Genomic DNA, 27,879 nt, shown 5'->3' on the forward strand with positions numbered 1-27,879 from the left:
CGGTCAGAGCGGCACGCTCCGTTTTGCGCAACTACGTTTAAATCCCGGTAGCACTGCAACCACGTAAGCTAGCGCAATAATTTTTTTTGCATATGAAACCGGAGGAGTTGTACTTACATCTTATGCCATCAGCTTGTCCTCGGTCACAGTTTCCTTCCACATATAGCTTTGCAAAAACTGCATAAAAAGCACTTGCAGCAACAAAAACATAATATTCCAGAAACACGCTTTGCTGATCCGATCAGCTGTTTGTAACACTTCCTACGTTGGAATAGACATCAGCACGAACTTTCGCATGTCGCCCAGGGCCTCGTGAGCCTATACTGGTGTTTTTAAAAGTTATCTTTGACTTTATGACTTTCTGTGTGGTTTCTGGGATGCTTAGGACTCATATTGCACTGCTGGAAATAGTTTATTTTGATGCATATGCTGCTTTTTTGCAAATTTGCACTATAATATTTATTTTCTTTTTTCCTGCAGTATATAAAAATTGGTGTATTTCAAAAATAAAACTATGAAGACACTCAAAATAAATTTCCTGTGGTGGGAAACTATTTTGTGCAACTTTTTTGTATTTACAGTTTTGAGGGATAAGCCTCTTAAATTTCTCTAACTAGAAATATATGTTAAAAAACAAAAAAGATTTTCAATTTTTTTGTAGTTTATTGCACTTTTTTGCAATTTATGTAATTACTATACACTTAATGCATACATATTATTAACATTTAGGCTGTAATGGTTGTATTGATGTATAGCAACTTGAAATGCTCCCAAAAACGGCTTTTTACAGCATGTAAAAATATAATATAAGCTCTGGCGGACTCTATGGTAGGTCTTAAAGGGTTAAATTGTAATGGGACAGTGGGCATTTTAACACAGGAGTCTTTGGAGAATGACTCTTTTTTGGGCGGCTGGCCATGAGAGGAACGGCAGTTTATGGCACAAAATAGTAGACTTCTTTATTCATAATTTTGGGTTGGTGTTAAGTAAAAACTCATGAAATACTACAATCAGATACTAGTAACAGGGTAAAATCAGAGGGGTGACATAATAGTTAAAAAAAGAAAATGATAGAAATGAAAAAGCAACACCTCCTTTTCTGTCCATTCATTTCTTTTTCAACAACAGAAAGGAACAAGAATCCCAGTACAGTCAGACTGACATTGTTGGTGTTGATAAAATGTTTTGCCTGTTGATAATGTATGAAACATCCAGTGGTCCTCTGGTTAAACAGTAATTGAGAAAAAATCCGTAATGGCTATATCATTAACATTCATAGTAGTGAGATTATGTTCAGTAAAAATTCAACAAAGTTAAAGTCACAGAATGTTGATCTCTTTTTCCTTGTTACCCTGACAGAAAAAAGGAATATATGCAATGTAAACATTTCTTCAAAACACATTTGCCTGGTTGGCTGTGAGGTTGGAATTAAACATTATTTAGGGGGCAGGTATAGCTTTTCAGTGAAATTCAAGCTGGTTTATTTGAATATACAACCAAGTTCTATACTCAAGTTATAGGTGTTCATTTGTTATTTTCATATTTAGCACTACTTTGACAGCGCTGCATTTGAAAGTGTTGGATTTTAAAGCCTTGCATCACATTTTATCCAGGATCCAGAACAATGCATTTTGCATAATGCAAGCAAAGGCTTTAGGGTTATTTTCACAGACTGGACAGAGGTGTAAAATTGGTCAGTCAGTTCTCCCACTAAAAGTCAAATTTTGTTCGTCCTTGAAGAAGAACTGCTCTTAACCCGTCCAAAAACGTTACAAATGAACTTATCTGTCACAAAGAGTACTGATCCTTAACACAGTGTTAGGTGTTGTAATTTACACTAACAGAAAATGTCACAAATAATTCCTAATAGCTGGGCCAACCTGAGACCTTTCAAGAACCTTGTTATAACTTGAATGCAGTGACATAAGTAGACAACATATGGCAACGTGTCCTCACAGTAGTTCAATTGCATTCAGATCACGTTCAGATTCTAGTGGAGGCGCCACTTTAGCTCGGGAATGTACTGAGAGACTCCTTTCTCAGTGAGGTCTCGCTCTGATTGCTACACTCACATTTGGCCAAAAGAAGCAAACTAAGTGGGAGAGAGCACTTCAGAGTTCCAAGTAACTTCTCTGAGCAAAAAAGGTGTGAAAACGCCTTAAATCTCCCAGACGCCTCTTCAGGGGTCGTGTCATCTATCGGCACACCCCCTCCTTATAGCTGACTTGCATGCCTAATCGGTTCTTATTACTGATGCTGGTTCGCCTTTAAAAGGCTGACATGAGCACTCTGCTGTGCCATACTTCCCTCTGCAGGCACTAGAGGAAACCTCTCATAACTGCCCTGCAGTGAAAGATGGAAAGACATGTTTGTGTGTACACTGCTAGCCGCTGCAAACTGCAGTCATCCTGCGAGAATCAAACCTTATCTAGCTACTCTGCTGTCATATATTGGACTATAAATTACCTTCATCTTGATAATACCTTGAAAGAATCAAACTGTGAGGAGCAATTAAATACACAACAGAAACAGACTAGAATAATCACACAAGAGACCAACTCTGATGCTGATTTCTGTGTGGATAAATAGAACAATATCTTGGTAACACAAGCATGAAAGTATCGAAAAAGAAGAGTCCCTTTTTCCATCCTCTATCAGATGATCTGCAAGTTGCAAAGCTGTGGATTGAGCTGCAATCTCTCTCACAAGTGTTCATATCAGCTGCTATCAGAAACATCTTTATGACTGGAGAAATGCAAGGCATGCAGTTCTAATGACTGAGGTGTCAATCAGATGCTGCCGGCAGGGTTGTTGTGACTATTTTATCTTGGCCTCAAGTTTAATTGTGTTTTTGCTGCCTTGGCAGTGGCCCCAGTGTCAGATGAAACTGATGTCTGAATTGCGGTCTGACATTTTAGTTGCATGAAAATATACGGACCCTCAGAGCCTTTCGTTTATTCAAGTATGTTCTTTTTATCAATCATACACAATAACAAGAGCAGCAGGATTGACAGACAGTGTCAGAGGACCAGCAGAGGTGAGCTCTGGAACTGAGGATTACTCTGATTCTTTGGCTATCATCATAAAGAATTGTGGCATGTAGCAAAAGTTCACTGACATTTTATTGATCCCTATACAGCAAGCTCGGTTTTTGCATGTGCGCCACAGTGGGAGGTAAGGTCAGGGTGAGCTGTAGAGCACTGCCCCATGGAGCTGGTGCAAATTTAGAGTGAATTACTCAAAAACTGGTGTCCTTTCAGTTTTCCTTGACTTTGATGAATAACATTGTGTACAGACGGAAAATGTGTCATAGAAAGAAAATTCAGCTGAACCGGCACAAATGCTAATGCACTAGGGCTCTCTAAGATGTCATTATAGAAGAGCAAACAGGATAAAATGCCCTTTAAGGTGCCCACACAAAGGAGAAAACATACAGTAGTCTATATGGTTGTCTTAGGTCTTGGCCAGTCAGAAATGGAGGGCTCTGTAGAAAGCCCCTATATATGATGGAATGCAGTGTCCTCGTAGGTGCACTTAGTGGAATAAAATATCTCCATAACCTCTGAAAAGTAAGAAAGCACGATGATGTGCATTTAAATTAAGAGCTTTTTAACCATCTAAACTTGGAAGCCTGAACCACCTCAGCTGGCTCCTTTCAATGTGGGGGAGTATCAAAGCTGGCTATCAGAATGTCATTTTTGTTGTTGCAAGTCTTGGAAAAAAGGCAACAAAAAAATCATCCCAATGAACATCCATGTTGGCTGGTTCCTAGCCTGATGCCAGTATCCAGTGGCTTCTGGATTTCTCATGAGTAGAATTTGAAGCACATGAAATATGGAAAAGGGCACAGTGTTGGCTCCAAGCCTGGCCACCCACTCAGCCCTCGGGCAGGGGTCCACTGAACCCACCCACCCACGGTCGCCCCAACCCACCTGGGTGTGTACGTGTGTGTGTGTGTCCCTGTCTGTCTATGCCTATTCGCAACACGTTGTTTGCTAAATTGGTTACACACTGTTCTGTCATTATAATAAAATGAGCCCTGATTGCCCAATGCTTTGCCAGGTAAAATAAATTTATGATTCCATTACAGGGTGATGGACAGGGTGGCCTCAAGATAAATGCAAAAAGTCTTTAGCATCACAAGCTTTGCCAGGGGCCATTTTTGCTCCATTCAAATGGTTTTTGCCAAGTGGCAGGATGGCTGCCAGTTTCCACAGCAAACTCCGCCACCTGTGATGGATGGCCCAGTGGGTTAGGCTGCACAAACGCAGCTGTGATTGCACGGTGCCATAATGGAGGAAAAGGGGGGGGACCTGCGAGCATGAGATAGACAGAGGTTTTATAAGCTTTCATATTGCTTTGAGCTGAAACATTGAGAGCAGATTCAAAGCTCTGAGACTGTGGAGAATTAGCTGCGGTCAGCCATAGCTGCACCAGTTCGCTCTGTGCCTTGACAGTGGAATAATTGAACAAAAACTTTGAACTGCATTTTTTTTTAAACTTTTGGACAAGCCAAGCACAAAACATTTAGGATTAGACACAAATCCACTGTCAATTAAAGGGACAGGGAAATTAAATTAGAATTGCATTTTCTATAGAAATCCTTCATAGCTGCACAACTATGAGCAAAACATTTAAGGATGACAAAAAGCCACTACAGTTTCCTTCAATGTTTTTGTTGACATAATATCAGTCAAAACTGGCTTCAATTGATCTCTGTCCATCTGAAACCATGAACCATCCTTTCTACTACTTCTTTGATCGATCAGGATCGATCAGGGTGATAAAGAATATGCAAATCCCACCTTTGCACTTTAGAGTCTTTTTTTATTAGATAAAAATAAAAAATAAAGAAAATGTAGTGAAATGAAATAATGTTATGTTATTCTGGTACCTTACATATTCTGTTTCTGTAATTAAGCCTGACTGCCTGCTCACATATGCAAGATGACTTTGTGCATTATTCAATATTGATAATACTTTGCATTTAGTTTAAGTAATAAAGATGATAACATCTAATAAGACCAAACAGTGTAAATATGGACAATAATATTATAAATAAATAAATAATAATAACCTTACTTTTCAAGCTATAATCTTTGTCCTATGTGTAAAATAGCACATTGTCTCTCATGGACTGATATGTACGGAGGACTAACATGAGCATTCACTGTGATTTCTCCATAGAGAGACATGCTGGATGTCAGTCAAATCATGAAGGATCTGGCCAGCATGGTTCATGAACAAGGAGATGCAATAGGTAAGATGCTGCCCCATCTTGTTGTGTATGCCTTGAATTTTTACACTGCCGACTCTAATTTATTACAGATAACCTTTTGTGGGCTCATTTTAATATGATGTGCTTGACTAATGCCCTAAGCTTGAACGTTCTGCTGGGCAAAACAAACTTTTTAACCTCCACCTCCCTGCCACACTGACAAATTTCCTGATGAGAAGCAAAAAGATTGGGTTTAAAAAACACAACAGTGCAGAGTGTTTGAGAAAATCCATTTAGACACCCTGATATCTATAAACGGCTCTCCACTCCCTGCAGTGATGTAGACTTGGCAAAAAGAATGAAACTTAGCACACAGATATAGGACAGATATAAAGGCTTTTCTGCTGGGTCACAAATGTGCCATCAGCTATGTCTGGCTCCGTCATGAGCATTCACTGGAGAATTAGCTTTTACTTGGTGTCAGCCATATGGGGAAAAGGGGCATACCTGAAAAATGTAGGTGTGATTTTGGCTTTAGATCAAATCTAACTTGAAGTGAAAGGCAGATGACTTTCCAAATTAAGGTTACTGTGTTGAGCCGTGGTCGGTGTAGCATAGGGCTGGGTATCGTCACTGATTTCTATAGCTGGTTTAATTCTGATTCACTAGGTCTGGATTTGATTTGATTTGATTAAATTTGGACTCAGTCAGAAATATTATAATTGTACAAAAGTACATATCCATATTTTTATATTTGTGTATAAAAACAAAGCTTGTGAGACTTCATCAGAGGTTTAAGCATCACAGCAGATGCCTTTGTGTCAAAGTAACTGAGGATAAAACACAAAAAAACATGAAGGAGATTTTTCTGGCCTGGCTTTTTATAGTGGATAAGCTTAAAAATATTCTGCAGTAGATCAAAAACTGAAGAAAACCATGAATCAACTCATGAACATTACCTGATGCTGCTGAAGGAAAGCAAAAAGTTACAGAGTAAACTTAAAGATGTTTTATTAGAGACACAGCTAAGAGTTTTGAAATTTGGCATCATTTACAAAAATGTTAATTTTTTCTGTATTAAACTGAAGAAATTAGGCTTTCATGTCAGAGGTAATTTTTTAAAAGCAAAAAAGCAGCGGCTGACTGCTGAGTAATAAGCCAGCGAATAATGTAGAAAACAGAGATTTTTGATGGTTAACTGGTTTCACTGAGAGAGAGAGGGAGCTGTGTACGATTTTAATCGTGGTGGAAGCCAAACAGCCAAAGTAAGAGGGAATTTATTTCTGTGTTTATTTCCATGACGTGTAGTTTCATCTTCTTTTGCTGGTGGTTCAGTGAAGGCCCGACAGCATTAACCTCTAATTTCAACCCGCATAATGACGTGAAGAACTATTGTTTAAAATTATTGTTCAAAAAATTGCCACTACAGGCATAGCCCTAAAGAATGTAGCCTCATGGGCAGTGTAGTCCATGCTGCAGGGATGGACTTCCCTGTTTCATATTGTGGCGGGTCAGGACTGTTTGGGTTTTGTTTGACAGCTACGTTCTGTTGTTCCAGGTGGCAGCGTTACGGTTACCATGGTTACAGGGTGACGCTCTCTCTCTCTCTGCGTGTTTCCTGGGTGAGAGAGCGTCTTTTTGTTGTTGTTGTGCTAAGCTAATAGGCAGAATGCTACAGGTATAGCTCTAAAGAATATAGCATCATAGGCAGTGTAGTCCGTGCTGCAGGGAGAATGGACTGCCATACCCGTTATGTGTCTGTGAGCGAGGGAGGGGAAAAAGGAAAAGTACGAGCTGTCATCGAGCAAAAACGGGAGCTGGAAGCATGTAAATATAATAATAACCACTGCAGCCAAGAAGAGAGCCTGACGAGCCCAGTTGTAAGTAAGCTATTAAGACTCGACTGTACACCGTGTTCGTGTTTTCCTCCAAAAACAATAAGTTCTGTTGGAGCAGCCTTTCAACGCCTCTCTCTGTCTCTGCTAGCAAAGTTGACCCAGACAACAAAGTAAAGCTAGTTTTCAGCTACGAGCCCGACATGAACCCACCGTATTAGCCAGAGGTCCCTTTACTACGGTTCGGAGCCGCGGACCTGTTTTATATACGAATAGTTTTCTATACGAGAGTACATTCATGTAGTTGTAAAAGGTTTGATAATATATTAAGTAATCCAAAGTATTCAGAATACGTTACTCTCATTGAGTAACGTAACGGAATACGTTACAAAATACATTTTGGGACATGTAATCTGTAATCTGTAGTGGAATACATTTTAAAAGTAACCTTCCCAACACTGATTAGTGGCTAGACTGAAGGCTTCTAAGAGGACAGACCTCAAAAACACTTGGTGACAACTGGATCAGTTGAATCAAAGCAGGATTTGACAGACAAAAATTAGCACACCATCAAGTCTTGCACTAGTGATGGACAAGCAATTTTGTCTAAAGAATTTCTAAAATTTCTCTGTCTAAACAAGGTCATAGTCTCAGAGGATGCATAGCGTCTATAAAGACATACTTTGTAATGGAAAATGTTTTATTTACTGATTAATCCTATTTTGTGGTTCGTGGTAGTAATGGAAGGGTGTTTGCAAGGAGACTGACTGAAGAGAGAAACCACACAACAATGTATCAAACCCACAGTAAAAAACACTGTGAAGACATCTCAAGGTATCTCTGTGGAGAAGGATTCATATTCATAACTCAAAGGTATGAAGAACCATTTCAACCTAAAGACCAAGGGCAGATATTTATTATGGACTTGTTAAACGTCACCACAAACCCACTGAAGATTTTGTCAAAAAGATAAACATTCCTGATCTCAGGAAAAACACAATAGTGCTGACCATAACTATGGGTAGCTTTATTTAAACACACACACACACACACACACACACACACATACACACAGGATGATACTTCAGTGTCTCAAAATACTCGGGATTAGTTGCATTGCTTTATGGAGTAAAAGGTGTGGGTACGTAATGGGGTTGTGGGTGTGTGATGAAGTTTCCTAGGAAGAATGGGAAGCAATAACTTGTGCTAATTGCTACCTTTTTGTTACAGAGTGCCCTTTTGTTTGCTACCTTCAATCAGGCTAATGTAGATACCCTTTAAATACCCTTTAGAGTCTGGATGACTAAAACTGGCTTATCCTAACTGCAAGAATGGATAATAAAATGTTTTTGTTTTTGTTTTGTTGCCCTTTTCTCCAATGTACTAGTCTTAAATAGGCTGGCTAAAATGTAGAGATATAAATGATGCGCCAAATTCAAAACTGTTTTTTAAGGGTAATTTTTCTCTGTTTTGTCATTATTTTATTATCTGTTAACTTTGCAAAATAAGCAAGAAAGCTGATCCCACTAAAGGTGGAAAAACAGCAAACTTCACCACTTGAGGATTAAACTGCCATTTCATACAGCAGGAGGATATACTAAGGTATAATAAGGTGGATATACCAGCAGCTAGTGATGTGTAACCCAAAGTAGACAAATGACTCAACCAGCTTCTCTGGAGTATTCACTGGCGCTCCATTTGACAGGGAGACCAGGGTAGATAAAAATTATTGATGTGGGTACATAGTGGTAAAATGAGGGCTTCAAGCAACTTGTTAAAACATGCTGAGCCAAAACGCAAGGTCCTGTGTAGAAAATATTTATCAATTCCTGATTTAGTATGTTACATTATTACACAAATGAACCCCACCATCAGGAAAACAAACCATAATTTGATTTAAACGGACTAAACAAAACAGGTGTGAAAACACCTGTGAGAGGTTTAGTGTTACACACTCAATTTTTTGATATTTCATTGTAAAGCATCCTGGTACTTGTCCAGCTGTTCCTGTGGCTATTTGTCATGCAATTATGCACTCAAAACAGTGAGTATAAGTATTGTAATAGCCACAATTACAAACTGTATACACAAAAGGAAAAAAATGCTAACATTAGCACCGTTCAACTAACTCTGTTAGCATGGCACTAACAGAGGCACAGGGTGATAATTTTTGTCTAGCTAAAAAAAGCAGGGAAAAAACCCACACAACGTTTTTACTAGAAAAAATGAACAGCAAACACCTTAGAGTATCTTTTTGTAAGACCAGACTAATGAAGGTACTTTAGGACTTTATTTATCTGGGTGAGATTGTATGGGTTTTCTCATCCAAGAAGCTTCTTTGGTTCAACTGGTGGAGTCCAAAACGGTTGGAGGTAATAAACCGCTAGTGGCGGGTGTCATCTTGGAGCTGGCCCTAAGGGTCGTCAGCACAGTGTTGATCATGTTGTCACATGAGACATGACGAGGAGAGAAAACGTGGGTCATTCCCATCACTGGGCCCACAGGTGAAACCTCTGTGAGACAATGACCCACCCCACCATGATGTGAGTTATTATGGTCACCTGAGGCCAGATGTGAATGGGAGTTGAAACGCCTGAAATGGATCTCAGGACTGCACTGTTGGTGGGTGATAGCAGCTACAGTAGACGTCGATGGCGCCCTTTACTCGTATCTTAAATCATGTGTCTTCTCTGCCCAAAATATAAACACTGGCATCCTGGAAGGAGTGTCGTAATCTTAAAATGCAGGTGTAAAGCTGTGTTGTTTCCTGTTTGTAGAGAGGAGAGCTGTTTGTCCTATGTAGAGATCTAATCACTTCTCGCTGCACTGCACCGCATACACTGTGTTGTTTTGCTTGTGTTTGGGTGTTTTGTCCTTAGAGTGAACCAGTTCATTGGCTCACCTTCAGGAAACAAGGGAACAACCTCCACTAGGCATTTTAATACATAGGACCCTCCAACAGTTGGTCTGCGACTGAAGAAGACTTTTGAATGAGGTGCAAAATGTCCAAAAGTCTAGTTGCCTTTTTTTCAAGATGTTAAGACGACCATAACCCGGCTGACGAAGACCCTAGACCAGGTATGTCGAACTCCAGGCCTCGAGGGCCGATGTCCTGCAGGTTTTAGATGTGTCCTTGATTGAACACAGCTGATTTAAATGGCTAAATTACCTCCTCAACATGTCTTGAAGTTTGCCAGAGGCCTGGTAATGAACTAATCATTTGATTCAGGTGTGTTCACCCAGGGCGAGATCTAAAACCTGCAGGACACCGGCATTGGAGGCCTGAAGTTTGACACCCCTGCCCTAGACAAACAACATCCTCAAACAATTTTTATAAACAGGTAAATAAGCTAGATACATACCAGATCTTTTTGTATAACACTGTAAACATGTTTAATTATGCTCTAAAATTTGCCATTTTAATGTGGAAGTACTGCATTTTTTCACGCTGTACATTGGTGTCACTTTGTTGTCCTAGAAGAAGTCCAACATAACTAGGGTAGAGGACAGCTGTAAAAGTACCATCAGTCACATTCTCCTCTTTCAAATGTTGACTGTACGTCAGCCGTCACTCAGATAAAGAATAAACTGAACACTTCCTTCTGTCACGTTTAGTACTTTTATCTGTTTGCAAATTCTGCCACATCTCATGCTTGCTCTGCTTATGAATGAGGTACTGCATTTGCATGTGAAAGACTGTGGATGTAGTATTTTGAACATGGTAGAGGAACACAGTGTGATTCTACCTAAATGAGTGAAGGAAGAAATAGAAGAGAATGCTGTGGAAGACTGCAGAGTTCACAGGCATTATACCAAACCAGACATCCTATCTGATCACCACAGAGCCAGGATGGACCTGTCCCCATTAAAAGAGATGCACTGAAATTGCCCTGATGTGTTTATTTTTCTTGGTGTAGTGGCAAATAGAAAAAATATTTGATTGTGTTGTGGAGGCATTTGTGGAAAAAGCAGGTAGCACAAAGAAAAGAATTGGCTAAAAAAAGGAAGGATTAGCACTTTCACAGCCTATTCATGCGGGCTACTCTGGCACTCTACTCAAAAGAGCTTCAGTTTATACACATGAAAACAGTACTTTCTTTTTATATACAAGATCTGTGTTTGTTTGGTATTTCCAGAGCCTTTGTATGGTAAGAGCGGCATCAGCGGGGATTCAGAACGTGTTGTTATCATTTGGATTCACATTCACAGTTCCCACAAGTGCTTAATGAGCAATTAGAAGATGTGACTATAGAGAGAAGGAATAAAGTTTTTCAATAATTAGAAGTCAATAAGTGCATTAATTTGGATTTTAATAGCACAGCAAAGTGTATGAATTTACATCTTTGTGTATATATGTGTATATATATATATATATATATATATATGTGTTGTGTGTGTGTACATATATATATATATATATATATATATATATACACACACACACATATATAGACCTCCCGCAGGGCCACCACCCGCAGGAGGCGCGGTAGGGGTTGGATGCATTGTGTACCGGGCAGCGGCCAGGAGCGGAGGCCCTGGCGGACTGAACCCCAGCTACCAAGACTGGCAATTGGGGCATGGAATGTCACCTTTCTGGTGGGGAAGGAGCCTGAGTTAGTGTGTGAGGTTGAGAGGTACCGGCTAGATGTAGTCGGGCTCACCTCTACACATGGCTTGGGCTCTGGAACCAGTCTCCTGGAGAGAGGCTGGACTCTGTCTCAGTCTGGAGTTGCCCCTGATGAGAGGCGGCGGGCTGGCGTGGGTATGCTAATATCCCCTCGGCTTGCTGCCTGTACGTTGGGGTTCTTCCCGGTGGATGAGAGGGTTTGTTCCCTGCACCTTAGGGTCGGGGAATGGGTCCTGACTGTCATCTGCGCTTATGTGCCGAGTGGCAGTCCAGAGTACCCAGCCTTCTTAGAGGCCCTGGGTGGAGTGCTGGAGGGTGCTCCACCTGGAGACTATGTTGTCCTACTGGGAGACTTCAATACTAACGTGGGTAATGACAGCGAGACCTGGAGGGGCATGATTGGGAGGAACGGCCTCCCTGATCTGAACCCGGGTGGTGTTTTGTTATTGGACTTCTGTGCAAATCACAGTTTGCCCATAACGAACACCTCAAACATAAGAGTGTCCATAAGTGCACGTGGCACCAGGACGCTCTAGGCCGCAGGTCGATGATCGATTTTGTAATCGTATCACCAGACCTGCGACCATATGTTCTGGACACTCGGGTAAAGAAAGGGGCTGAGCTGTCAACTGATCACCACCTGGTGGTGAGTTGGATCAGCTGGCGGGGGAGGACGCTGGATAGACCCGGTGCACCTAAACGCATAGTGAGGGTGTGCTGGGAATGCCTAGCAGAGGCCCCAGTCCGTGAGATCTTCAACGCACACCTTCGGCAGAGCTTCAACAGCATTCTGAGGGAGGCTGGGGACATTGAGTCCGAATGGACCATGTTCAGCATCTCCATTGCTGAAGCTGCTGCATTGAGCTGCGGCCGCAAGGTGGTTGGTGCCTGTCGTGATGGTAACCCCCAAACCAAATGGTGGACACCAGAGGTAAAAGGGGCCACCAGGTGGAGGAGGAGTTCTATCGGACGTGGTTAGCCTGTGGGACTTTGGAGGCAGCTGAAAGGTACCGACAGGCCAAGCGGAATGCGGCTCGGGCAGTGGCTGATGCAAAAACTCGGGTGTGGGACTAGTTCGGAGAGGCCATGGAAAAAGACTTTCGGACTGCCTTGAAGAGATTCTGGCAAACCATCAGGCGTATCAGGAGGGGAAAGCGGTGCTCTACCTGCACTGTGTATAGTGCTGGCGGAGCGCTGCTGACTTCGACTTGAGGGCGCATAGGAGTTTACCCAACCAGTCTACATGCTTTTTGTCGACATGGAAAAGGAATTCAACCGTGTCCCTCGGGGTATCCTGTGGGAGGTGCTACGGGAGTATGGGGTGTCTGGCCCATTGCTACGGGCCATCCGATCCCTATACAACCATTGCAAGAGCTTGGTACGCATTGCCGGTGATAAGTCGGACTCATTCATGGTGGGTGATGGGCTCCACCAGGGCAGTCCTTTGTCACCGATTCTGTTCATAATTTTTATGGACAGGATTTCTAGGCGCAGCCAAGTGGCGGAGGGCTTTCACTTCAGTGGCCTCAGAATCTCATCTCTGTCTTTCGCGGATGATGTGGTTCTGTTGGCTTCATCGGGTGATGGCCAAGTGTGAACAGCGGGAATGAGGATCAGCACCTCCAAATCTGAGGCTATGGTTCTCAGCCAGAAAAGGGTGGCGTGCCCACTCCGGGTCGGGGATGAGTTCCTGCCCCAAGTGGAGGAGTTCAAGTATCTCAGGGTCTTGTTTGCGATTGATGGGAGAAGAGAGCCGGAGATCGACAGACAGATTGGTGCTGCAGCCACAGTGATGCGGACGCTGCACCGGTCCGTCGTGGTGAAGAGAGAGCTGAGTGTAAAAGCGAAGCTCTCAATTTACCGGTCAGTCTACGTCCCTACCCTCACCTATGGCCACGAGCTGTGGGCAGTGACTGAAAGAACGAGATCGCGGATACAAGCGGCAGAAATGAGCTTCCTCAGAAGGGTGGCTGGCTTCTCCCTTAGAGAAGTGCAGCCATCCGGGAGGGGCTCAGAGTAGAGCCGCCGCTCCTCCACATCGAAAGGAGCCAGGTCAGGTGGTTCAGGCATCTGACAAGGATGTCTCCTGGGTGCCTCCTGGGTGAGGTGTTCCGGGGCAGACCCAGGACACGCTGGAGAGATGATATCTCTCAGCTTGCCTGGGAATGCCTTGGTGTTCCTCCGGATAAGCTAGAGGAGGTGGGAGGTCTGGGCTTCTCTACTTAGGCTGCTGCCCCCGCAACCCGGCCCCAGATAAAGCGGAGGAAGATGAGTGGTCTAAGGAGCTCGGAAAGAAAAGAGTCTGGACTTCTTTAAGTTGCTTGAAGACGTTTCACCTCTCATAAGAGAAGCTTCTTTAGTTCTAAGGGTCAAATGGTGGAGAGTCCCAGATTTAAACCCAGTGGGAGTATCCCCCAAATAGAGGACAAAAGGACCCCCTAATGATCCTCTAACTAATCACATGAGCCAAGGTGTGAAAACGGGGGTGGGTCACAATCAGCCAGGGTTTTGGGTGAGCTCATTGTGAAACCTGGCCCCACCCTATCATGTGATTTCCTGAGGTCAGATGGCCCAGGGTGTGAGTGGGCATTAAGGCGTCTGGGAAGGGATCTCAAAACTTAAAGAACTTAAAGAAGTCCAGACGCTTTTCTTTCCAAGCTCCTTAGAGTACGATGACTTGGATGACTGAGAACCTTCACAGACAAGAAGATGGATGGATATATATATATATATATATATATATATATATATATATAGATTAGTCTGAAAGTCTTAGTAAGCCTTATCTGTCTTCTTAGATATGTTGGTGTTATGTATAATTAGATATTATATATAATTTCTTTATATATTTATATAATTTCACCACTGGTGGCATATTTTAAACTCATCCTATATATTTAGTCTCATTTGAGTCTTCCATCTTCTCTAAACCGTCAGAAATAGATTCTGAAAGTAATTTTCTTGCTTCTTTGTTAAAAATTGTAATTATTTCACACAGGAACAATATGAAAAAAAAAAATCAACCTAGATGGGAAGCTCTCATTAATTCACTTTAACAGCAGAAGTATGTACTCTAATTTTGATTTCATTAAGGACTACTTGCAACAATTTTCTCGCCCCTTCAGTGTTATAGCCATCACTGAAACTTGGTTCAATGTCGATAAAGGAATAGATTTCTGTTTGAATGGATATGATTTAAAATACATGAATAGATTAAATAAGGCGGGCGGCGGGGTTGCTATATATGTTCATAACTCTATAAAATATAATGTTGTAACAACTATGTCTATGGCTATTGATGGAATTTTGGAATGTTTGACTATTGAGATCATGAATGAAAAAAAGAGAAATGTTATAATAAGTTGCATATATCGGACACCCAGTTCAAGTATTGACACTTTTTATGAATGGATAGAAAAAATGTTTGCTTTGGTGAACCAAAAATTACTATTCATCTGTGGTGATTTTAATATTGATTTGCTAAACCCAACAAGGTTAAAAGCCATTGATGACTTTACTGACACGATGTACAGCTTATCACTATATCCAACAATAACAAAGCCAAGCAGAATAACATCACATGGCGCCACTATTATTGACAACATTTTTACTAATGTCATGGATTTCCAAATTAATAGTGGCCTGCTTGTCTGTGACATAACTGACCACTTACCAGTTTTTACTTTGTGTGACTGTGATTTAAAAAAAATAGATACCAAGATTACGATAGCAAAGCGAACAATAAATGAAGAAGCAATTCATGCCTTTAATTTCGATTTAGCACAACAAGATTGGAGTTCGGTGTATGAAGAGTCAGATGTGGACAAGGCTTACGACAATTTCCTAGATATTTTCACTATGTTGTATAATAAACATTGTCCTGTAAACGAACACAAGACAAAGAAAAAAAAGATAAAAAGTCCTTGGCTCACAAAAGGAATTATCAATGCTTGCAAAAAGAAAAACAATCTGTAAACAGTTCATCAAAGTAAAAACAAAAGAAGTGGAACAAAGATATAAAGCATATAGAAATAAATTGACTGATATTATAAGAACGAGTAAACAACTTTATTATAGAAGAAGATTATATGAAAATAAAAACAATATAAAAGGAACTTGGGATGTGTTAAATAACTTAATTAAACAAGGATCTTCTGGAACATCATATCCTGAATGTTTCATTGATGCAAATGGTGAAAATCTCAACATGAGTAACATTGTAGATGGGTTCAATAAATTTTTTATAAATGTTGGCCCTGAACTAGCAGCGGACATCCCGTGTCAAAAAAATGAAAATATCAGTAATATAAAATCAAATCCCTTTTCACTGTTCCTCTCAGCTACAAATGAGCAAGAAGTAATAAATATCACATTAAAATGTAAAAGTAAGTCTTCAATGGATTATCATGACATAAATATGTCTGTAGTTAAACAGGTTATTCTGAATATTGCTAGTCCCTTAACATATGTCTGTAATTTATCATTTCAGTCTGGTTGTTTTCCAAAAAAAATGAAAATTGCAAAAGTAATACCACTATACAAAAGTAATGACAAACACAGTTTTACCAATTATAGGCCTATTTCTCTACTGCCTCAATTCTCAAAAATTTTAGAAAAACTTTTTAATTCAAGATTAGAAAAATTCCTTGAAAAACATCAAATAATAAATGTTGGTCAGTATGGTTTCAGAACGCAAAGAACCACTTCAATGGCGATAATTGAGGCAGTAGAGGAAATTACTAATGCACTGGATAAAAATAAATATGCAGTTGGTATTTTTGTTGATCTCAAAAAGACATAATCAATCACTCAATTTTATTGGATAAATTGGAAAGATATGGTATTCGAGGGAAAGCTGGTAACTGGTTAAAAAGTTACCTAACGGGTCGGGAACAATATGTTAGCATAGGGCATTACCATTCAGAGAAACTTGGTATTACATGTGGTGTTCCCCAAGGGTCAGTGTTGGGACCAAAACTTTTCAATGTATACATAAATGATATTTTTGATGTTTCTCAAGTACTTAAACTCATACTGTTCGCAGATGACACCAACATATTTTTCAGTAGCAATGATTATACTGATTTTGTAATGACCGTAAACAGGGAGCTAAAATTAATAAAAAAATGGATGGATATAAATAAATTAACATTAAATATAAATAAAACTAAAGCAATGTTTTTCGGTAATTTAAAATATAATATAGAATTACCAATTATCATTGAAGGTGTACCAATTGATAATGTGAGTGAAAACAAATTTTTGGGAGTCGTAATTGACAACAAAATTTCATGGAAACCACACGTCAGACACATAAAAACCAAAATTTCCAGAAGCCTCGCAGTTTTGAACAAAGTGAAACCATACCTTGATAAAGATGCACTTCGTACTCTGTACTGTACCCTGGTTCTTCCATATTTTACATATTGTGTGGAAGTGTGGGGAAACACATATAAAAATACAACTAATCCATTAGTCACAGTACAGAAACGAGCACTGCGTATTATTCACAAGGCTGGTTATTTAGATCATACTCACAAACTCTTTCTTCAGGCAAAGTTACTTAAATTCCAGGATCTGGTTAATTACAATACATCCATAATCTTATACAAAGCCTTTAATAAACTTCTACCTGCAAATTTACAAACTATATTTGAAATTCGAGAAAGGGTTTATAATGTGAGAGGCTTCGGAGAATTCAAATTACCCAGAACTCGAACAACCCGTAAAGGTTTTTGTGTGTCTGTATGTGGTGTGAAAATCTGGAACAGTCTGAGTTTACAATTGAAACAATGCAAAAATATTCATAGATTTAAATTCCTCTACAAACAGTTGGTTTGGTCACAGTACACTCAATGATGGTTATAGTGTGCTCTGTAATGTCTGTTCTCTTACCATTGCTGGTATGGATTCAAAAAAAAAAAAAAAGTGTGTGCGTATGTATGTACATATATGTACATGTGTGTGTAGATATATATGTATGTATGTATGTATATGTATGTGTGTTTGTCACTATGTAATTATTATTGCCTGTTACCTGTGGTAACGCAATTTATAATTAATATATATTCTGTATTCAGTTATGAAGGTTCGATTTGTTGTTTGCGAGCTGCCGTTGAGATGCTTGCATGTGTCCGGGGCTGTTGATGGTTTGTTTGGTTGCAACGATGGGCGTAGCTGTGGGAAGCTTATTGTTTTTTGTTGATGAGTGAGTATAGGGGTGGGATTTAATAAGTTTTCTTCGTCCCACTCCTTTTCAGGTAATTTTTGTTTTTTGTTTTGTGCACTTTATGTTCAATATATGTATTTTTGTTGTGCCTGAAATGAACAAATAAATGGAATGGAAATGAAATGGACTAGGTTTGGATAAAGTGTACACTCACAAACCTGTCAAACCTGCATTTGAAATGTTGGCTACCATAGCAGTATAGTATTGCAACATGGCATTTGGGTCTTCTAACTAAAATAGGAAAATAGGAACATAAATAGTGCCATCATTTCCAGACCTGGCCCACATCTGGTTGACATACACCCTGCCATGACACCAGTCAGTCAGAGGTGCCAGGTTGATGCTGGATCCAGGGAAAACCTGTTTTCTATGGGCCTGGGCCACATAACCCAAACCACAATCGAGCCAGATATGGCATGCCATCACATAGACAGAGCCGTCTATACCAGGCCTGGCCCATATCTGGATGACATACGTCTTATCATGCCAGAAGTCAGCCAGCAGTGCCGGCTTGATACCAGATCCGGGCCAGACCTCCTTGCTATATGGGTAGAAGCTATATTTATGAGTCTTCTCAAATATGCTCCGACTCTTTATCTATAGCCATATTACAAAATAGATAGTTGTTCCCCTGATTGTTATGCAAGTATCTTTTTTTATCATAATAGCTCATACTCATAATTAAACAGATCAGACAACTACATGTCATAAAGTTATATTTAGCCAGCAAGACGTTCTGTTCTGAAGAGCTTTTTTTGTTTGATCATAATGCACATTGTGTTTGCTTGCCTAATCTGCCTAATTGCTGGATAACCTGCTAAAACATGTTTTAATACACAAGGTAATTTGATTCGTGTGTTTCGGATAATATACAGCCTTGTTTTTAAGAAACAATATTTTAGCCTTTACAAGTGTGTCTCAAACTTTTATTGTGCTATATCTCTGTGACTCAGCTAGTGTATGTTGCTAACATCCAGAAACTGTTGAGACGCTCCATGAACCGCCATTGCTATAAATAAAAGAAAAAGAATAAAGTGGTCCATTAGAGTGAAGATAACACAACCATCCAGAGCCCCAGCTATTCCTGAAGTTTGTCCAGAGGGAAGGTTCTGGAACTCTCTCAAATATACTAAAAGAGTCTTCCCTTTGTGAGCATATGTGACAAGCTGAGCTGAGCAGGAATAAGGATATAGTAGTTTTTGGAAAAGTGAGGTTCATTTTACCCCAAAAATGCAAAGAAATATATGAATAAATAAAAAGTCAAATGATAGTTTTAGGCTCTAAAAGGAGGTCAGATAAACAGAACTAAACTCAAACTGTAATGATAACAATTAGATACAGTACAATAATATACTAATTACTCAAAAAGAACCAAACTGGATAAAAACAAACCAACATAAATGACTATATCCTCTTCCTGAGAACCAGCCTATATCCTCTGTAATAGACACTGTTTGTTATTTTGAGATACCCTACTAAGTCCTGATGTACTGAATAGAGGACATCCTGGGCTTTCCATTGATATCTCATGTGTTTGGATGGCCTCTTTTAGCTCCAAAGAAAGGAAATCACAAAAAATGTTCAATCTGAATATTTTTTTCTGCGGTTCTCAGGAGGATATCACAAACTGCTTTGTGTCATTGTATTATGTCCTAGAATGAGAGTGCTTCTTAATTTTTTTTAATGATTAAAATTGCCTATAGACATACAGTGATCATCAGTGGTCCCTTGTCTTCAAGGCAGTTGCCTTCTATACCCTTTTGGTACCCTTTTTAAACACATTTAAACTCTGGTACCCACAAAATCTTACTTATTATCTTTAACTACTGGGTTTAGTTTAAGTTACCTCTTTAAAGCCAAATATTTCCTAATCATGGCAAAGAACATCCCCTGAGCAGAAGGGCAGAAAAAAACAGAATTAATTAGCGAGTCCATTAATCAGGCTTACTTCTTGAGCTGGTGAATCTAAGCATGTATTCCCCATCTTCTTTAACTCACCATTACAGAGTAAATGCTTTTAGTCAATCAGCACAATTCATTCACCCAACCAGCTCCTCTTGTTCAAAAGTTAATTCTCTACAAGCTCAACTGGTGCAGTAATTATCAGGGGCCACTGAAGCCTTAAACATAAGACACATCTTTGAGCTGGCTGCAACCTTTTCACTCTCACTACACCAAAACAATCAATAGTACTCTCACTGTTATCGGCCAGCTGTAAATATATGTGGGTAACTATGTGGTGATACCAAAGATTTTGAACCATCCACTTCATTAAACGCATCGGTCTCATCCCATTAATGTCCGTGTATTGACAAGTTTAAAAGAGGAGGTCTTGCTGCTGTAGCAGTGTTAACTGTTAGACCAGTTGCTCCTGGTACCGCTTGATTATGTGTCAAGAGTAACAATGAAGAGTCACTTCTTTAACACTGCTCCCACAGGTGGCAAAATATTCCAGCCATTGGTCTTTTCATATTACGCAGAAGCATTAAAATTCTAACTTTCTTTTTTTATGTTTATAAATGTAAATCTATATTCATGGATCAAATATAGAATATTACTCCGGTGCAAAGTGTTATTACAGATGAATCTGCAAGGTTGTATTTAGTGTTCTTTCTGTCATTTATTTGGATGATTTTTTTAAATGTAACATCATCTGCGTATGCCAGTGATGACAATGGGAAGTAACTACTAAATCTGTGTTAATATTATATATTTGCTATATTTGCTCATATTCCTTTTTTGTTCATTTCAGGGCACATATTTCAAGTGCTATGACCACAATTCCTTTCAGTGTTAATACCTTGAAGCCTCTGTTAATGTACTATACGAGAATTAATCATAGTTAAAATAACAGAAAATGAACTTTTTTTTTAAGTCGGATTCCTAATAGAAAGATTTAATACTGTAAATCGGAAGCGGGGTCGGATGCGGACGGGCAAAATCACAAATTTATTTAAAAATCTTGCAATGAAAGGCCAAGAAGAGCATCATTAATGTGTTACTTATGAATATATCTGAATCACCACAAGATTTGAAACATTTTTTTGATAATTTTTCAGTTAGATAAGCAGTGTAGGGCTGCAGTGGTTAAAAACAGGAGTATATAAGGCCTCAGCTACCTATGAACTGTGTCCTGGTCTTGTTTCTGTCTCTTTTCCTGCTTCTGTCCTTTGCACCATCTTGACTTTCTCAATATTTCTGTCTCCACACACAGAAAGGTACAACAGTAGTACCCATTTGGCTATTGTTCCAGTGACTTGCGGATGTGGTGTAAACACAAATTATAGGAGATTATAGGAGGTTTAACGAGGCCACACCTCGAGGCCAACGTCAAAAGCTTACAAACTGCTGACTTTGGAACTTTATTTTGACAGATTACTGTAACATGTCTTCCCATTGAACATTAATTGATGCTGTAATCTAAGAAAGCAGCTCCTGCAGGGTATACTGACTACCTGCTAACTTCAGCACGAGTAATTGTTTCAAGTCCTGCTTAGAACATGCAGGTTTATAGCAGCTGCATATTAACAGGCTTCAGCCATCGTGATATTCACATGAAATGTTTAAATCGAAAAGAATCTCACACAGTTTGCTAAAAAAAAGACAAAGAGTAGGCTTTCCCTCTAAACTATACAAACGATGAACAATAGAGGTGTCACCCATCTCTGAACATTGGAGCTTTGGCTGCTGCCATGTTGGCCTTTTGAAGCCAAAGTGACTATGTACACTACGGTCTGCTTGGGTCCCAACGAGATAAATTTCATCATCAGACAGTAAGCGTGAGAGTGCGTCAGTGTGTCTTCCTGTTTCTTATGGCCATGTGAACTAGTCCACAGAGAGTTTACATAACAATCCACAAAGCATGTTTATGCCCAGGCAGACTTTAAAGAAGTATAACAAGAATGGCTACTCAGGTCTCCAGCTATGCACAACTGAGTTTAATCTAGTCTTAACTTAGCACTCCACCATTATATGTAAACATGGAGCACTAAGTTAAAGTATAATGCATCACACGCCAGGGTGAGTTCTAGTAATTACAAGTCCTGGTTGACATCTAAGCTTGTATTGTCCCATCTCACATACTTCATTGTCCCCATCTTGGTCCTTGAATACAGACCCAACAGGTCAGTGGATGATGCAGTTATTATGGCACTGCACTTGAGGTCGCTTTTTATGGACTTTAGTTATGCTTTTAATACCATCCTCCCAGCTGGGCTGCAGGATACAATCTCCCAGTTCAATTCAAGGAAGCATGTGAGACTGGATGCCATGGTTTAGACTTTCAGTGGATCAGCACTGCTTCCCCTCAGGGCTTTGTACTTTATCCTCTGCATATCTCTATACACTAACAGCTGCACCTCCAATCACCACCCCATTAAACTCCCGATGTTTGCGGTTGACGCCACGCTTTCAGGGCTCACCTCAGGTGGGGTTGAGTCTGGAGCAACATGGAGCTCAATGCTATCAAAACAGTAGAGATGATACTGGACTTCCAGCTCCACCAGTTCCCATATTCCAGCATGCCTGTCCAGTGGAGACAATCAAGTCCTTCCACTTCCTGGGAACAATCTCCCAGCACCTAAAGTGGGACCTAAAGATCAGCTACTTCAACAAAAAGCCACTTCCTGCACCAGCTGAAGAAATATAACCTGTCTAAGTCCGTGATGGTACAATTTTACTCCTCCATGATTGAGTCTTTCCTCACCTCCTCCATCACCATCTAGTACGCTGCTGCCACTGCCAAGGACAAAGCCAGACTGCAGTGTGTCATCCATTCCAATGAGAAGATGATTGGCTGCAATTCCCTGCAAGACCTGTACACATCCACAACGCTGAGATGGGCCACTAAGATTGCTGGCAATCAAATCTTCAGCATGATGATGGCAGAAAGATTGTTTCATATTTTGAAGGCCTTTAAAGTATATATTTGCAACACTGGTTTCTGAGGCATGATGTATGGCAAATATGTAGTGCATTGTTTTGACAGGGATGTTTTTGCTTCTATACTACTATTACAGATATTGTGTATCATTTTTGTTCAACATGTACAATGCTATAGATGTGCAGTGTGTTGTGGAAGTTTTCCACTTAAATAAAGCCTGCAGACGAGCGGTGAGCGGTAGCTAACATTCTTTAATCCATGCACTCAAAAGAACAGACAAACAAGCTTGTGGAGCCCTCCATGGCCGCGGGACAGACGGTCAGCAGAGTCTCACTGAGCCTAGCATAGCTCTCAGTTAAATACCTTCTCCAGGAACAAAGGCAGTACACAGCTGTTTCACACCTTAAGGTTCACACTCCCTTGCTACTTCCCAGAGTCCTCAAGAGACAAAAGACTGGTCCTCTGGAGTTCCTGTTTCCCCAACATCTTTGCTACACCCCCTACCATTTGTCTCAAGTATGAGTGTCAGACATGTTAATACAATAACATAATGCGATTAAATACCTAGGTAAAAGAAATTCCTATACAAGTGATTTCTGATGAGGTACAATTCCTGCAACTGTAGTACTTGTGAGGCTCTACAAACCAGTAGTGAGCAAGTCAGTGAATGAATGAGTATTGTTGTTTGTTGTTATGTTAAAAGGAATCCAATCTGTTCTTTGTTTCCTCAGATAGTATTGAAGATTACATCCAGACAACTTCTTCTAATGTGGACTCAGCCAATCAAGAACTCGCCAAGGCCAACCAATACCAGGTAAGCACTGAATCGTCCCATGCTGCAGTGTGCTCCACACCTTGGAGTCATTTTGTTCCATTTTCATTTTGTGTACTTGACTGAGCCTTTTTATTGTAATGCACTCACACGAAGCTTAGCTTGATCAGCCATGCAAACAGGGACTTTGCTAACTAGATTACACAGCTTTATCACATCCCCCACTAGCATAATAACAGAAATGATGCAATTTCATGTCATACTTTACTAGCTTTTGCCTTCAGTTAAAATAATTGTATTTACAGACAGAAACATAAAATGCCTGCCTGGAGTCTTTTAAAAACACAAATCCATATACAGTATGCAATTCCTATTCTGTGAGCATGTTACTTCTACTAAGATAATTTTATGTTTTATTCTACAAGTGTATTGACTTTGGGAGGAAAATGCATTAACGGACAACAACAGCAGACAGAAATTAAATAGAATTTATTTTTTTTACTCTCTGTGGTTTTTGGGCTACAATTTTGACTTCACAGCACATATTGGAGAGAGGTTTTATGAGATGCCCAAGGGCCTGCTTTCACTCTTTCTTTTTGAGGAAATATGTGTGTATTCTGCCATTTTGCTCATCTCAGTAGGCCAGAGCTCTGTTTGGCTCTTTGCTGTGTAGGGCCCAGGCTATGGTAAATAATGTATTGACTGAAGTGTCTCTGGGTTAATAAAGGATATACCTTTTCCACACGTGCGACATATCTCCCTAGAGGTGCATCCAGAATCTCTACCCACATAATTCGACAGACAAGCACATGTATTCTGATTGTTGACATTTAGATTTAGGTAGAAATCTATCTGGAAATTGTTTTCAGTCTGGTATTGAAATGATATTTCCTTTGAATCATGGTTTGACCACTGGGCAAAACTTTCGTTTTGTGATAGTCACATGAATTTTTAACAGCAGCTTTAATATGAAAACAACCGCTGGGCACTTTCCAATGCCTGCCACGACTGCAGTGCTTTCTGTCTGTCTCTACATACTGCCGTTCGACTTGCAAGTGAACAAATGAGCGAATGGCAACAGCTTTCTCATTAATTCTCATTTCATTATCTCAAGGAGAGCTGAGCTGTGACCGAGCTCGCGCTGAGCAATTTAGCTCTCAGCCAATCCTGACAGCCTCCGTCTTAGCAGAGGCAGAGCAGCTAAAAGGAAGCAAAACAATAAAGGAAGAAGACGGAGAGAGAGACAGACAAGCACAAAGTCAGACAGACGCTCTCATCGCTGTCCCATGGCAACTCTCATCTGTGGAGAACACTGGCAAACAGAGCTGTCACCGAGAAGTCATATATCAAAGTACTGTTAATGACAGCAGCATTTACATCAAATGCATAAATATCTATAGTCTTGCATCATTCGTGCACTGTCAATGGTGCAATCTCTGTATGTGGTTGAAACACATCCAGTGTCTGTATATGTGTAACAGTTTGTACTGTATGCATTATCTGCTCATTGCAAGATTTCACTGACTTCACTGATTTCACTTTTATTTACTGCTGTCGCTGTTAACCTACCAAGTGACACAACAACAGTGTGCACACACAGTCTGTCTGTGCTTCCACTTCATCTGATGGTTTGTCTGCTTTTAGTTTTCACCAGCTTTCAGTGCATTTGTCTTTGACAGACCCTTTCTAAATGTCATCTCACAAAATTTACTTCTGTATTCGTATGCTTCAACCAAGCACCAATCTCTGAAGGTGAAAATTCAAACTAAACACCAGTTCCTTGAATGGCCACTTGAGGCTGACTGCAAAAGTGGATCAATCCACTTTAAAATGGACATGAAATACTACATGTATCCTGACAATCACAAGTGCTTTCTAACTTTCACACTCCAATGGATGCACCAGAAAGCAACTTAGGGTTAGTATTATGTCCAAGGATATTTGGCACGCAGATTGTGGAAGCCAGGAATTGAACCACCAACCATCCCAACCAGCAACTGACCTGCTCTACCTCCTGAGCTACAGCAACCCCGCACTTACATGTTGGTATTTCCTCAAGTATGAAGTTCTACTCAGTGAAAAACAAGGACATGAGGTTTCCATGGTTTGTGCATGGGAAAAGAGAATATTCTATTGCTTTAAATAGCACCGCTCAGCCTGTAGACCTAAACCAGTGAGGAGAAAACAAACAGGGAACTGACAGTGTCAGACTGGTAACTAGCTTGTCGGTCGGGTGAACCACAGTGCGCCTGACTCAAACACAGTCCCCATTTATAAAGGGCCCCACAAACCAAAAGGTGATTTTCCACTTTCAGTGCAGCTAGCCAAAACAGCAAAGAACTAACTTATGCTTAAGTAACAGAGAGTAAACGTGGACAGTATATCTTTGGTTTCTTAACATAAAATGTATTTCTGCAGCCAGGGGCAGTACAAAAGTGACCCCCTTACACTGCATTTTAGTTTTAGTGTCCTTTTTTTTGCACTGAGCTACCAGCTCTGTCACTAGTTAGTTAACATAAACCAATGTAAGGCTACTAGTACCATCCAGCATCCAGCTTCACAGACAGTGTTAAATCTATGACAGTTTTCTAGAGTATGGTTCCATGGTCAAAATTTTTCCTCACTATATGTAGTATTTATGTTCACTTTTAAGTTCTCCAGGTCTCTGACACATCTAAGTAGCCAATCACATGGCAGCAATTTGTGTGTTTTAGATTTTAGACATAGTCAAGACATTTAGACGAGGCGTGTAGACTGACAGGAAGCATCTGTCGTGGAGACGGAGACAATGTTATTTTTTAACTTGTGTTAAAAGTCATTGTTGATTTTTTGAATCTATCTATGTATAAACTGTATCTCATTGACGTTTTAGGGGCGTCATTAAACTTAAGCCCAGAAGGTATAAAACACCCTGCCCACACCTGCACACCCAAAATGTTAAGGTTCAAATATTGAGGAGAGGTACAGGAGGTAATCCAGGAATAACAACACTGATTGGCCAGGTGAAGTCAAACGATGATTTAATGAAAATACATGCGTGGAAGATCAAGACATGGTCATTCCAACTTGTTTTCTGGAACATCAGATCTGTGGCCATCTGTGTTCAGAATCAGAATCAGAGTCAGAAAGACTTTATTTATCCCCAAGGGCAATTAACATACAACAGAGCAGCATGACGTGAAGATAAGGACAGGGCATAAACAGGCAATAAGAGTGAGAACAGTATAACACAGTTTTAAATGAAAGTGACTGAAAGGTGCATAAATAACTGAAGTGAGTAAAAGTGAATAAAGTATGTTAATCTCTATTTAATTTATTTAGATCTTGCTCATTTGGTAATAAGGGTTAGAAAGAAATCATGAAAGAAAATACCGTCCACACCATTCACCACCAGTCTGAAGTGTTGATATTGTGAATAGCTCTAGTCAAATGATTCCCATGCTGTGGTTTTAATTTCAAATTTTGACCTTACTATCAAGATTTCGCAGTAGGAATTGAGGACTTGACGATTACTAGAGAGAATAAAAAATGTAAATTAAAGAAAACTAACTATACTAAATGGAAAGGTGTAGACTTTAACTTTTGGTAATTCAACTTTCAATTTTAATTCAATTTTATTTAGATAGCGCCAAATCACAACACCAGTCGGCTGGGGCATTGTACACATCTTTTATACTGTAAGGAGACCCCATATATACAGAGAAAACCCAATCAATCATATGAAAACAAGCACTGTCTGGCTGAGAGTGGGAAGGAAAAACTCCCTTTTAACAGGAAGAAACCTCCAGCAGAACCAGGCTCAGGGAGGGGCGGGGCCATCTGCTGCGACCGGTTGGGGTGAGAGAAGGAAGACAGGATAAGGATATGCTGTGGTAAGAGAGACAGAGATTAATAACAAGTGATGATAAGTGCAGACGAGTCTGTTAACACATAGTGAGTAAGAAGGTAACGTAGAAGAACACCTCAATGCATCATGGAATCCCGCGGCAGCCTACGTCTATTGCAGCAAACTAAGGGGAGGATTCAGGGTCACCTGGTCCAGCCCTAACTATATGCTTTAGCAAAAAGGAAAGTTTGAAGCCTAATCTCAAGTAGAGATAGTGTTTAGAAGCTGGTTCCACAGAAGAGGGGCCTGAAAACTGAAGGCTCTGCCTCCCATTCTACTTTTAAATACTCTAGGAATAACAAGTAAGCCTGCAGTGAGAGAGCGCAGTTAATTAAAACATTTAGAATACAAGAATAAGAGGGAGAGGGCACATATTGTTCACATAAAGTCATCGAGTGATCACAGAAATCACGTAGAAGCAGAGAGCAGC

At 40.1% G+C, this 27,879-nt stretch overlaps 1 protein-coding gene across 7 annotated transcripts in view; it reads left to right on the forward strand.

Moving 5' to 3' along the window:
* Positions 1–27,879, forward strand: part of tsnare1 (T-SNARE Domain Containing 1) — a 249,750-nt gene that overhangs the window by 157,180 nt on the left and 64,691 nt on the right. For 3 of the 7 annotated variants that reach the window (XM_085176751.1, XM_085176753.1, XM_085176752.1), the window contains exons 9-10: positions 5,188–5,260; positions 23,523–23,605. In XM_085176751.1, coding sequence (XP_085032877.1) covers positions 5,188–5,260; positions 23,523–23,605 — 156 coding nt within the window. Of the gene's footprint in view, positions 1–5,187; positions 5,261–23,522; positions 26,311–26,607; positions 26,736–27,879 lie in introns of those variants that run through there. The other 4 variants (XM_085176755.1, XM_085176754.1, XR_014876749.1 and 1 more) reach the window with 3 other exon arrangements.

The sequence above is a fragment of the Neolamprologus multifasciatus genome, chromosome 11, assembly GCF_963576455.1.
Source record: "Neolamprologus multifasciatus chromosome 11, fNeoMul1.2, whole genome shotgun sequence".
NCBI classification, from domain to species: domain Eukaryota; kingdom Metazoa; phylum Chordata; class Actinopteri; order Cichliformes; family Cichlidae; genus Neolamprologus; species Neolamprologus multifasciatus.